This window comes from Pseudopipra pipra, chromosome Z, assembly GCF_036250125.1.
Source record: "Pseudopipra pipra isolate bDixPip1 chromosome Z, bDixPip1.hap1, whole genome shotgun sequence".
Taxonomy (NCBI): domain Eukaryota; kingdom Metazoa; phylum Chordata; class Aves; order Passeriformes; family Pipridae; genus Pseudopipra; species Pseudopipra pipra.
Window position 1 is genome coordinate 26,783,253 of NC_087581.1, and position 14,772 is coordinate 26,798,024.

A 14,772-nucleotide genomic window follows, 5' to 3' on the forward strand; every position below is an offset into this window, starting at 1 on the left:
ATGAGATGATAAAAAAAAGTAGCTGTTTTTTAAAACAACCACTGGAGGACTTCTGTTATGTAATTGGTCTGTGAATCATAACAATATGCTATGAACGAACATTTTAAGATATCATATTTTGTGCAAAAGCATGAGGCTCCTATTGAGCTTAATGTGAACATTAAGCTCACATGTTGTAAAAGATGTAGAAATTTACTCAAAAGATCCCACTCAAAATACAGCTAAACTCATTTCTGTGGCTACAAATAAGAAAATACACTTATTTGATGACACACTTCCACATCAATCAACACGTTATGACAACACAAAAACTTAAAGACAAAATACAGCTAAATTACAACAGAACCTGTGACATGCTAAAAAGTCAAAAGAAATATCATGCTGTGAACATGCTTTCAAATTTTCTTTTAAATAGGATATCTCTTTTTAAAAAAAGAGATAGAAACACCTGAAAACTCAAACAAAAAGAAAGCCCCCCAAACCACCACATGCAAAACACAGCTGCAACTGTATCCCTTAGAAGCTTCTCCTTCCAAATTTGGTAGAAGACAGGCAAATGTGATTGATCTTATGCAGCTTAGTAGTAAACCCTTCATTTATATTAAATAAGAATATATGGTTTGATTTCAGTGTAGAATTAGCTTCTGGTTAATCTGTGGTAAAGACATGACTAAGGAACCTGAAATACCCTTTGTGCCACAATTAAAGGAAAAACTAAGAGAGCAAGGTCAGAACTCATCTGCATTTCAACAGACATTAAAGCTGTTAATTATATTCCTTTATCCCACTGAAACAAGTGGGAGTTTTGGGCTTGTCATTAGTGCGTTAAATTAGGATTTTGTTTGTTGTCAGGGTTTTATGATAAGGGCTTTTAGAAACATTTACAAAACACATTTATTTACCAACTGCTGGTTGATATACCCACAATAAACAAGAATAAAGTTACAAATAAAAGAAAGAACATATCTGCAAGTATATGGAGTACAAAAATGTGACACATTATTGTCACAGAAATTTCTTTAGGAATTCATGGTATTTTAGGTCCACATTGAGTTAATAGTCTGTGATTTTAAAAACTGATTTATTACATCCTCATTTTTATTTAGCAACACAGAACACCCTTCCACATACCAATCTATGGTGATTAAGATACTGTTCCTTTATAGAAAAATGAAGGAATCAGTAATAGTGGTTATTGCTACTGATAGTTATCCTTATCTAAAACACAGAAATAAATACCTACTTAAAATTCAGACATGGAAAATAGAAAAAATGACAGATGACCCTGATTGAGTAGAAATTCAGCATCCATGATAATTTAGCAAGAATGCCCTTAGTATTTATGACAAAAAAAATTACTGTTACTTCAAAATTTCTTTTTCATAAAGTCAGAGCTAGGCCAGTGCTTGAACTTAAAAAAATAAATATACAAGAAAAACTCTAGACAAATACATCATAATGCAACAACTATTCTAAAATAGTTTCCAATGCACATATGTCACTGTCATTCCAGAAGATTTTATGTTCTTCAAAACTAGATCAATTGTTCCGGAATGAAAATAGTTTCTGTTCTTCTCTATCAAAGACTAAGCTCTAACAAGTAGCCTTAGAATCTGCTTAGCCCACAGTAGAAACACCAGCTCTGAGTGAGGTATAAAAGTCACCTACAGTGAAAAAAGGGGAAACCTAGTTTTCAGATCCTGATTTAAAAATTTTAAATTCAATAACATGTTGCAAAACTGTGGGCTAAAATCCAGGAAAGAAAAAAGGATTACTCTTGTGAGGAGAATTTTCAACTTCATCTCCTAGCTAGACAGATTTTGGTTGCCTCTAGATTTGAAAGCAATGAAGTGGGATATCACAGAAATGCCATTTCCATATGAACCCTATGCTTCTTTAAGGTGCCTAAATCCTCTATCTGGACAAGTTCACGTGACGAGTTATATGTACAATTGCCCACTATAAGAAAGAATTTCCAGTCTGGTTTTGCCATGAAGACAAAGGAACTATTTCCTGCAGCATTGTCATAATTCTCACAGATATCATGTGGGCAAACTATGGGAAGAAATTTCCTGCTATCTTGCAAAGCAGGAACTTTTTCTACCTTTTGTTATTTGTCCCCCTTTATTCTGGGCATGTTTTACACTTTTTCTGCTTTATCTTGGAAATAAGTTTGTGGAACTTCCTTAGCAACTCAGGGAATAAGTGTTTAGTGAGCACTTATCTAATAAAAAAAAAAAAGCAGTCTTTAACTTAGAGCTGTAATAATTCTATTTATTTTTCTTGTGTTTCAAAGCTTCTTATTAGTTCATAAGATATAATGAGATAATTGCTTAATTGGCACCCAATTACACAAATTACTTATAAGTGTGACACATTTTATAGTTAAATGAGGATAAAAAAACCCAGTCACTTTTGAAGCATGACTCAGTTTAGTTCTCTGGCTGATTGGCAGATTGAAGTCTTTCTCTGAGCCTTGGGTCTCTCAGAACCCACTCAAACCACTTAATTTCAGTTAATTTTCCTCTGCAAAACTGGGCTTCTTTATTTGATGAGATCTTTTGTGAGGGTTTAATTACTACCCCTTGCTTACCTTTACTCTCCCATGTGGCATAGAGACTTCAAAAATTTGTGCACAGGTTAATGATTTTAATAGGAAACTTGTAGAATGGTAAAAATGTGATGGAATTTTCCTCAGCTACTCCAGTTATGGAAGAATAACAGACTTAAAAAGTAAATCCTATTGAGAGATTGTGTAATTTTGTGTTTACTCAAACAGAACTTGGCACAGCTGTGAGCCACTCACTGGCATATGGGCTTATCTAACATATATACATTTTTGGATAACACGTATGGACATGGGATCTTGCTCTTAGATATAGAACTATGGGCTATTCCAAATGTTACTCGACCCAGTGAGGAGGGAAGCCAGACACGAATTTGATCCTTCCTGGACAAGGTAAGGCAGGAAACTCTTTAAGTAAATACTAGATTAGTGAAGGATGTAGTTCTGTATTGACAGGACAATAAAAAGTGACAGGAAAGCAAGGAAAGCTGTGCTGGTAGCTTTTACTGTGCAATTTTACAACATCATCATGCTGAATTGACAATTTTACGAAAAGTATAATATAATTGTGCCTAAAACATTCTCTAAATATCATCAAAGATAAAATATTGCTTTCCCATACTTTTTCAAAAATTTATATCTAATCACCTGTACTGGGAGTAATTTATATGTGTGGTTAGAAATTCAATTTTAGCCCAGCAGTTTCACTTTCAAATTATTTTGATAGCTATATCTGATCAGACCTTTCCTTACAGAAAATACATGATTGACAGTATTTTTGGAAAGAGGTTTAGAAATCTTTCAAAGTACTAAAGTTTATGAAATCCAGAATTTTATAGAAGTATCTCATTCATCTCTCTCCATGAATACTGGCAGTTTAGATATGCCAATGTAATTTAAAATTTTCTTTAACACTGCTGTACTTTATGGGTTCATTATAAACTTTTTTTCCCCTCCCACTGGAAGCAACTGGTCTGACTGGAAAGCTCCAAGCAAACTGCAGGTGCTTTCATAATCCAAAGAAATAAATCACTATAATAATGTGATTTATGTCAAATCATCTATCCTGATGCTTTTTTACTGACTTGGCATACACTGTTTTTTAAAGTACATTCACTACTCTGTCATTTATTTTATCTATAGGCAATGTTGAGAAATGGTAACATCTTATACAATAGATAAGGCCATTGTATGAGGGTGACTGGAGATGTCTCGGTAAAAGGAACCCAACACATAACCACATCAGACCCCAATCTCTTCTCTCCATTGCCTACTTTGAAGTATCCCACTACCTATTTCTGTTACATAATAGAAAAAAAAAAAACCACACACTTGAAAGCGAAAAAACAACAAAAATAACAAAACTGATATCCTGAACATGCAGGCTTTCTGTAGTATCCCTATGTTCACCTTAAAAATTTTTTTACTGCATGTTATTTGATGGTGTTTACGCATGTTATTTGATGGTGTATTGCTGGTTAAAGTTGGATAAACATTCCAGTAGGATCTAAATATCTCAGTTAAATTTAGCCACGTTTTAATTAAATGGTAGCCTTAATTGAAGTCAATGTATGTTATGTTCTGCTTTTACTAGCACAAGAACTGTACCTCGACTTCACTGTGACTAAGTTTGCATATTAAAAATATGTTAATTAGGAAGTGTTACAGAGCAAAACAAATCTACTGGGGTAAGAAATTTCTCATTGATATTTGGTTGTGTACTGAGTAATATAATGGCCTGACCTGTGCCTGGGGGTCTTAGGTGAAACAACAGTAGGTAAAAAGATGATAATTTGATGTCTGTTCTGTATTTTTAATAATAATTGTAATTCTCCATTCCGTGAAAAGGTTTACAGCAAAAAATAAATGTTTAGAGTAGAAATAGATTGCAAATGTTCTGCTCAACTAGCCTCACAGAAAACTGCAAACTTCCCAGATAAACTATAGCCCTGCAAGGAAAAGTATGCTTTCAATCCTCTCCAGTTCTTTTCAGACCAATGAGGTGGAATTACAGTATCTATGAGTGCCACAAATTCTGCAATTTCTTAATAACTTTACATCCTAAATGTAAATTTAAAATTAATTACAATAATTTTTTTTATATATAAAATTGTTAGCACTTGGTAGCAGGGGTTTTTTTTGCCCACATTTTATTTTTATTATGATGAATATTAAAGGGATAGGTAAGACTACACATGTAAATAAACAGAGCGCAGAAAATTATGCTTATATACCTAGTTATTATTCCATTCTTTATTGGATGCAGAGGGAAACATAGTGACAAAGGATGAAGAAAAGGCTGAGGTAATTAATGCTTTCTTTGCCTCAGTCTTTACTAACAACACCAATTATTCTGGGGGTACACAGCCACCTGAGCTGGGAGACAGGGATGGTGAGCAGAATGAAGCCCCCATTGTCTAGGAGAAATTGGTCAGCAACCTGCAAGACCACTTAGACATACACAACTGTGGGGGACTGGATGGGATACACTCAAGGGTACCAAGGGATTTGACCGAAGTACTCACTGACTGAAGTACTCACTACTTTCTTCATGTAGCAGCAGTCCTGCCTAACTGGGGATGTTCCAGATTACTGGAGGTTTCCAAATGGGATATCCATCTACAAGAAGGGTGGGAAGGAGGATTTGGGGAACTACAGGCCTGTCAGTCTGACCTTGGTGCTGGGGAAGGTCAACAAGCAGATCAACCTGACATCCTAGCCTTTATCAGCAGTAGTGTGGTCAGCAGGACCAGGGCAGTGATTGTCCCTCTGTACGTAGCACTGGTGAGGCCACACCTCGAGTACTCTGTCCAGTTTAGCGTCACCTCACTACAAGAAAGACATTGAAGTGCTAGAGTGTGTCTAGAAAAGGGTGACAAAGCTGGTGAAGGGTCTGGACCACAAGTCTTATGAGAAACATCTGAGGGAGCTGGGGTTTAGCCTGGAGAAAAGGAGGCTGAGGTGAGACCTTATAGCTCTCTACAACTTCCTGAGCAGAGGTTATAACAAGTTGGGGGTCAGTCTCTTCTCCCAGGTAACAAGTGATAGGGGAAGAGGAAATGGCCTCAAGTTTTGCTGGGTAGGTAGACTGAATATTAGGAAACACTTCTTCACTGAAAGGGTGGTCAGGTGTTGGAACAGGCTGCCCAGGAAAGTGGTGAATTGACTGGCCCTGGAATGTGCATGTGGCACTTCAGGTCATGGTTTTTTGTTGAACATAGAGGTGCTTGGTTAATAGTTGGACTCCTTGATCTTATAGATCTTTTCCAAACAAAATGATTTTGTGATTCTATTAAGCCATCCACTCTACTCAGTATATAACTGTATACAAATAATGACTTGTTTCAGGCATAAGCTAGACTTTAAGAACCATATTTTTTCTTCTCATGTTTCAAATATTTGTATGTATACTTCTATTGCTGTAAAAACCTTTAAAACTTTCATGAAATTCCTGAATAACAGACGAAAACTTTGCTCAGGAATGATGAGCCTACATTCAGATTGCAGTCTCAGAAGGACAATTGTGAATAAAAACTTTCAATCATTTCCACTTAATGCACTTAAGTTCATATTATAGAGAGGTCCCAGAGCATGTCAACAAGATTCCCACATTGAGATGAAACTGAATTAGAAGATGTGCTCCTGAAACACACCTAATTTGCACCAGCTGCTAAGAGCATTCAGTGTACTGGAACAGATTAAAAAAAACAAGGCTGGAGTAAAACTCAAGACTCTTCCCTTTCTACCACTGCCATGTGCATGCATGGGTCTTTAGCCACATTCATTACTCTGCAGACCCACTCCTGCTGGGGCAACATTATCTTAATATAATCACTGTTTAGAAGACTAGAAATGAGATCTGCAAGTTCACTTAACCCTTTAGTATGTCAAGTTCTGAGGCTAATCTCTCAGCATCTCAAACCCTTCAATTCCTGCTTTTATGAGCTTTTATTTTTTTGTTATTAATGTAAGAAGTTTGACAAACACAAGGCTCATGAAGATTCTGCACACAATTAGCATTAGACTGAGACTATATGCAAACACCCTGTAATAGACAACACGTTCACTGGAATATAACATGATCAAAAGCCAATTTAAGTAAAAGTTGACTCCTAAAATGTGGTAAAAATTCAATACTAAGTATTTATCTCCCAGTGTATCTTGACTATCAGATAAACAGCTTTAAGAAAACAGTGTTTCATTTAAAAAAATCATTTAATAAAATATTTGAGAGTGTGTTGCTTCTAACCTCGGAACTACTGACATTCATATACTCCCTTAACCACAACATATGGCCTTATTTTCAAAGAGAAGACCATTTATCTAGTTAGTATTTCCTTTCTGTGTTGCACATTTGCAATTCAGTGAAACTGACAATTATGTTAATAGATCACCCAATTATGCAGTAGATAAGAAAGAAGCTTATTAACAAGAGGTTGCTGTAAGAATATTGTTAATAAATAGAGGGATATACATGTCCCAATAACATTTTCTAGCATTGTTAGGTTTAACTTGGAATTTTAGTACATAAAACACATCCATATAGCATATGTGTCTTTGGGCTCTTCTTTACATAAATTCAAGTTTGTTTCATGCAGGATTTTTCTTTAAATAAAGAAATTAAAGAACTATTTCAAAATCTAACAAAGAAACATACTGTGCAAAACCTCATAAGTGATCAAAATATATTTTTATAAACAACCAATCTTTCTTTTCTGTAGCAGCACCAGTAATCAGCTTATGATCACAGAGCTCTCCGTAAGTTATTGTCTCTTACCCGGAGTTTGAAAGTTAAGGCGTCGCAGCTCCACTGGATCTGTGGGATGGTGAGAAGGGACCTCCTTGCTGTTGGGTATGCTGCTCTTTCTAGAATCAGATTCAGCCCTCTTCCTGCATGGAGAAGGTGAACAGACATAAACAGAAGATAGACATGTTAGCTTGACAAAGGTGCCTGAGCATTTAATCATCATATTCTGAAGGTAAGATGTTTATTTCTGAAAGGCTATTTGATCCAGTGCAAAGGTAAAATAATTATGCACGGCTAGTAGGACATCTACAATTTGCGATGGCAAAATGAATCTAAATATATTAATGTCAGAGAGAAGATAACTGCATTTTGCCTTGGACTGATCCTCCAGTATATCCTTCTGGTCACTGGATACTTTACTTTTATAACACTAAACTTATAAAAATTCACAGTATTTTAAAAGCTATCTAGCTATACCTTTTTAAAAAAGTAGCCAACTTTTGAACATGTAACTAGAAATTAACACTCCAAGTTATTATCATTAAATATTTCATATTTTATACACATTTATAAAAAAATAGTTTGCATTTTTAAGTATAGAGAATGAACAGCACAGAAGACATCTATCCCAGAAGACACCTTTTCTTTTCACTTTCTAGGAATCAAGAATTTGCTCTGTTTCCTCTCATCTCTGTAAGAGCTGAACTACACAATCTTCGTTTGTCTTACCTCACTTACATATATTCACAGCTCAGATTCTGTATGAGTATTTCCAATTAAACTAAGACTTCCACTGCAATTATAGTGCTCATGTCAATCTGTCCAAAGCAAGATGGGAAAGATAGGAGGAAGGAGGAAAGGGGGGAGGGAAAGAGGAAAGGAGGGAGGGAAGGAGGGAAGGAGGGAAGCTTGTGTATGATTTCCTTTCTCTAGAGAGAAGCAGAGTCCACATGTGTTCTGACTGACTTTTCTGGTAAAATGGACTCCCATTATTTGTCTATAATTTTCTGATGTGGAGACATTGAGAACTATCTTAAATGAAGAACATCTACCACTCTGCATTTTTATACAGAGAGTGGAATCCTTCTTCACTAGTCCTCTGTGGACTCCTGAATGAAAACAAAACCTGGCTGATACTCTATGTAATATAAAATGAAAAAGCAAATAGAGGAAGAGTTACTTTGTGAAAAGTAATCTTTTCCAGGTACCCAATGTTTATTTTAACATAACACTATTTATTAATTGTTTTCCTAATTGACTCACAATGGTACTAAATCTGCTATTATTCCTGTTGGTTTCTTGCTGTTCTTGAAATCATGAACACCTGGTAATATACAACAAGATTTCAAAGGCTGTGCAAACAAGTCAAACAGTAACATCACTGCAGGTATTCTTTGAAAGTCACTAGTCCTATTGTTTTATAGAAAAAAGTAAAAAGTTTTTTACTGTAAAAGCACTCAGTCTGGTCTCTGGTAAATACCTTAACACATGTATTAATCTCTCTTAACTGAAGCGATAAAAATTTACATCTTATTCTTCTTTTTTAGTCTTTTTAAAAACAAAATATTATGGATAAACTCATTTGAAATTTCTTTCTTTTGATTTTGACTATCCCCGACTGCTACCACTGTAGCACAATGCCTGAGTGCTACTTCTTCTTAAATAAAGATGTGCAATGTAACTTTCAAGAAGTCTTTTAATCGGTATTTCCTTCTTCCTAAGTCTAGGAGTATTAAGTCTCTTTAAGTCTTTCACACTGTCCAGAGACAAGCTTCATTTACCTTTTTTCCACTGGACAACAAAATTTCACATTACTCTAATAAAAGCACTAAAATCTCTTCTAATCATGTATCTGAATATTTTGAATGCTTATAGGATAATAGAACAGTTTATTATTTGTATTATTCTCAGGATCATTCTGGATGTTGGGGGTTTTTATGTTGCCAGCCTATACAAGTCATCATAATTCTTCCAGATTATGCAATGATTTTGAGTTAGATGGGAAAAAAAAATCCAGAGAGGACAAGAGATCACTGTATCATTTTCACTTGTAGAACTGTAAGTCAGCATTGAGTCTATGTGGATGGAGCATTATGGAGATTCAGAGCAGCTAACACTTCAACCACAACAATGCATTCCTTAAAGAACTTTGGTTATAGCAAAAAACACTGATTCACCTTCACTAAAATGCAAATAAAACCATATAAACATTGTATAGCTGTGCTATCTCTTGGAAATGTACCCCACGGAGACACAAGAAAAAGAGCAGTGAAACTTCACTGCTTGTATTACATTACTTTTCAGTGCTGTAAATAACATAGCAAGTCTTACAGTTGCCTTCATTGTGACAGATTACTGTCTACATTCACTTAAGATTGACAGATACTTTGTTTTAGATCATTATCATGATATCTTTCTTTTTTTTTCTCCTTTTCTGTATTAAATGAAGAGTGATTACTTTTTGCTTCTCACCTGTCAGGTTTACTGCTCCATTTTAATGCAGCAAAGAGGGGAGAAATGGTGAAATGTTAGTTGACCAGCAGCGCAGAGGATAAGAATGGAAACAGAAGATATAAGAAATGTTGACTTAAAGATAGATAACTAAACAAAATTAAGAAATGACAGTTCATCAAAATATTTAATGCTTGGGAATCATAGAATTAATGGAGGGCACAAGGTCATGTCCAAAGCGAATTTTCTGCTAAAAAATACATCTTTCTTAGACACTATTTGCAAAGAAATGAGACTTCAAATTTTAGCCAGTGAGATAATAGAGAATGGGTCTTTAATTTGACCCATCAAAATAATGTTAACATTACATTGAAAAATTACATGTCACTAAGATGTAGTTTCCTCTTACATTTTAGAGCGAAGAGAGACAAGAGGAGAGAGGAGAGGAAAAATAAAAGTGGAGGGCAGAGTAGAATGGGAAGGAGAGAAAGGGAGAAGAAAAGGGAGAGAAAAGCAAGTGAAGAACAAGGTTAAATACATGAAATACATAAGAATTGTACTAAATTTTAAAAAGCATAAAACGAAATGAGGACTTTTAAAATTATTTTACAAAGCCAGGTAATAATATAACAAGAAATTTTTAACAGTACCCTGTAAAGTAAGATAAGCATAAATTTTTTTCTAGCGAAGTATTACACACCTTTTTAGATTTAGAAAGAATGTCACCTACTAGAGGTCTACACCAATCTGCATAGATCTGTAGTTATCTATGATCTATATCAGGTAAACAGGGAAAATATCTCCCACCAAAATGTGCTACTATACACACTCACTGTTAATACACTGTTTATCTGTGTGTTGTTCATAATAAACAGAGACTCTACAAACTTTTCATAGCTTGTGCTTTGCGATGACCAGACTACACACTTTATGAAAAAGTCTTTAGAATTCTTCATCATCACTTAAGATTCCCCCATTTTCATTTCTGTGGTTTTTTTAACGTCTGTTATTTTTTTTTTTTCCGTCAGAAGCATATTTAGCTTCTAAGTCAAAAAGCAGGTGACCAGCAGGTCAAGGGATATGATTCTGCCCCTCTATTCTACATTGGTGAATCACCACCTGGAGCGCTGCATCCAGCTTTGAGTTCATCAGTACCAGAAAGGCATGTACCTGTTGGAGTGTGTCCAGAGAAGGGGCATAAAACTCATCAGAGGGATGGAACACTTCTCTGTGAGGAAAGGCTGAGAAAATTGGGATTGTTCAGCCTGCAGAAGAGAAGGCTTTGGGGGGACCTTACTGCAGCCTCCTAGTACTTAAAGGGTGCTCATAAGGAAGATGGGGACAGCCTATGTAGGAGTAATGATAGGACAAGGGGTAATGGTTTTAAACTGAAAGAGGGTAAATTCAGATTAGCTAATAGGAAGAAATTTTTTATGATAGGGGTGGTGAAATACCGGCACGGGTTGCCTAGAGAGGTGGCATATACGTCATCCCAGGATACATTCAAGGCCTAGCTGGACAGGGCTCTGAGCAACCTGACCTAGCTGAAGATGAAGGTAGTTGGACTAGATGGCCCTTAAAGGTCCCTTCCAACCCTACCTATTCTATGATTCGATGACGCTATGATTCAGAGCGGCAGAGTTCACTGTGTTCAAAAGATTCAAGCTTAGGCTCCAGTCTTCTGAACCAAATCAGAAAGCTGCACTTTATAAAAGCAAACAACACAAAGTCTGTCAAGATGGCTTTAACTTCTCTTCCTCACAAATGAAAAGATGTAGAATAAGGAACATTTTTCTCTCCATCAGTGGACAACTGAAATCAGAGAATTTGTAATTTCTTAAAAACATAAATTCATATGCTAAAGAAATAAATTCCCAAACCCAAAAACCAGATGACAGGATTCTTCATGGGGACAGGCACTCTTCTTTTTAATTTGTCCATTTTTGAGATACACTGAACAATTTCTAGAGCTTTTTAACATTCACTGACTGGGTTCCTAATCACCTAAATCTTATGTAATTGAATATGTACCACACATTTAAAAGTGAGTTAAAAGGATTCACTGTAGATTTACCTAAACTGTAGGTTGCAGCAAGGTAATGATTTATCAACATCAACTTCAAATATAAACTGAGACTCAAAGAACCATCATAATGGTTAGGCATTTCTTCTAGGGTATGCACTCTCTCTCTAGCTAAGCAGGTATTTGCCTTTGTTTGAGATTCTGGTTATAAATCTTACTGTGATATGTAATGTACTTCAAGTTTGAATGAGCAAAGGAAAATAACTGAAAAGGTAATGAGATTTAGTTAATTTACTTGGATGTCTAAATTTTATTATTTATATTTAAGTCTAATAGATTGAAATATCTGCTCCAAAGTAAGTGTCTCCTTTCCCTATGACTGCATGGTGGTTTCCTGGTTTCACTGCTGCGAGGACAGAGAACACTGAACTGGTTACTGGCCAAGTCAATTCCATTTGCCAAGACATATTCAACTGTAACTCAGGAAAAAATAATTTTTACTGTGAGGATACTGGAACACAGAACAGGTTGCCCAGAAAAGTTGTTGAGTTTCCATTCTTAGATACATTAAATCTTGCTGGGACATCCCTCTGAACAAGTTGCTGTAGCTGGCCATGCTCTGAGCAGGGCTGGGATGAGGCAAATTCCAAAGATGTGACCCTTCGGTTCTGTGAAACTGTGAGATCTTCTGCACACAGCACATTAATTGGCCTCTGTTGTTGTTGGCTACTATATTACTACTATATGTGATCATAAGAAAAGGTACTCTTCAGTGTATTACTGTTACTTACTGAGCTGCAAGGACCTTTTGGCTATATTCTAATATATGATCCAAAAAACTTTCTATGAAGTATCTTTGCTTTCAGATTTTAAGACTAAATGGAGAGGCAATAACCCTGACACAACTTACCAATAAATAATGAGGTCAAACATGCACTCCTTGTCTTTGGGATTGTTAAATATGCTTCAAACCAACTAACACAACTCATTCACACTACCTCTGATAGTGTCTGTTTTGAAGAGGGGCAAGATTTCTCCACCTAAAGTGATTCTTTTAGAAATAGAAGTAATTCTTTCTCTATGATTGAAACTAAAATATAAAAGTCGTATTATCAATCATGAGCTTAGTGGTCCAAGTCTGTTCATAAAGGCTCCTATGGACAAAGTGAATTAAGCATAGTTGACCTTTATTTGAATTACTACCATCTGCACTTCAAAAGACATGCTCATTTCTTAGCTGTCCTCTTTGCACTGCACATCCTTCAACAACATCCTAGTTTTAATATTTTTTGCATGTATGTTCATGTATTATTAGACTGATGCACTCTATCCTTTGTTTTTCCTCGTTACCATACTTGTTGCACTTACACTCCACTGTATTCAACAAATATATCGTAAAATTTCCTGTATCCATGAAAATGTTTGGTTTTCCTGGGCTTTGTTTTGCTTATTTTTTTCATCCAACTCCTGTAGCCATAGTAAATCCATTTAACTCAGAAATTAAATTTCACTGCTTTCTCAAAATAGGATGCTAAATATCCCTATTTTCTTGTCTAGTTGTTGCTCTTCTACAGTCAGTCAGTCTATCAAAATCTAGCAGTTAGCTTGCATCCAGGTGGAATACTCGAAAAAATATCCAATTATATACTTCTTTTTTACAGAAATGAAAAGCTCATAGAGGACACCAGGCTGCTAAAACTGCAGTCAAAATTTCTCAGAGGTAATTTGCCAATTCAGTGCAGTTTAATAAATTAGAGTAAATAGCTGAAAATAGAAAAATAAATACATATGGACATTTGCCCGAAAAGTTCTAGTACAAATAGTAAATAACAGATGGAAAGTATGTCCCCCATTTTCAGTAAATGACAATATCTTCACAATACTGACAAGCAAATTTTACCTGTTTGTATGTAGAATATGCCTAATATCTTTTATTTGGTAATAGATTTAAGATTTTTAGTTTGGTTCCATAAATGTAAATAGTATTTTCAGAAACAGGTGCACATCTGCTTTATACGCCATTGTTTGGAATTTTTTTTTGTAGTATGAGAGAAGATTTACTCTTAATAATTCAAAATAATCAGGAGAAAGGAATATTTCACTTTTAGCACAACTCTAACGACTGGTTTTTGAAGTGACAGACAGACACAAACAGAGGTTCACTGGTTGCTAACCAATTAGATTGGCTGAAACACTATGCACTAACAGAACCTTTCAGGAGACATAGTATTTGAAAGCAACAGACCATGTGTTATGCTGCTGTACGATTACAGCCCTGAAAACATTCTATAAATATATCCATATATAGACATAAGCTCAAGTCAACTCTGGACTGGGTATTTACTGCTGAACAGAGAATTCTTTCCAAAACCTGAAGCCAGTTCCATACATGCAATTTCAGAGGTATTTGACCAAAGACACTTAGGGTAGGAAGACCATAGAGGCAAGCAGAATTTAAATATTTATATTCAAGTGATAGCATTATAGCTGTTAATTTTAGAGGACATACTCCATTTAATGAAATTATTCCTAGTGCACCACCTCCCCAGAGGTTTATAGCATTTTTATATTAATTTGCAATTATATCAATATATTTAAAAATGTATTAGGAACAAAATCTAAACATTAAAATAAACTTTTTTGTTTGGATTCTTTTGTTTTGATTGACCCCTGTGAATTCATTTACAGCGTAAAAAGCTACTACATATAAATTATGGCATTGTACACAGTTTACACTGAGTATATTGTAAGGCAGAAGGTATAATAGCAAAACTACAACTGTGTCACAGACAGTGAAAGAAGAATAAGTGAAATTTGATCTCATTGCCAGATTAGTAGAAAAATGTTATTTGATATCTCTTTAATCTCTCAGTTCAGAGCTTCAAATTCATATAGATACACTGACAAATTGAGACCAACTGTCAAAAGTAAAAACTCAAATTACTTGAGTGGAGATGAGAATCACATTTAACATCAAGTTGAATG

The 14,772-nt window shown here is 35.2% G+C and overlaps 1 protein-coding gene across 36 annotated transcripts in view; it reads right to left on the reverse strand.

The window, feature by feature from the left end:
• Positions 1-14,772, reverse strand: part of PTPRD (protein tyrosine phosphatase receptor type D) — a 1,159,674-nt gene that overhangs the window by 78,574 nt on the left and 1,066,328 nt on the right. For 13 of the 36 annotated variants that reach the window (XM_064641432.1, XM_064641435.1, XM_064641434.1 and 10 more), the window contains 2 exons: positions 9,786-9,800; positions 7,344-7,456 (listed from right to left, as the gene is read on the reverse strand). In XM_064641432.1, coding sequence (XP_064497502.1) covers positions 7,344-7,456; positions 9,786-9,800 — 128 coding nt within the window. The remainder of the gene's footprint in view (positions 1-7,343; positions 7,457-9,785; positions 9,801-14,772) is intronic. The other 23 variants (XM_064641445.1, XM_064641441.1, XM_064641438.1 and 20 more) reach the window with 2 other exon arrangements.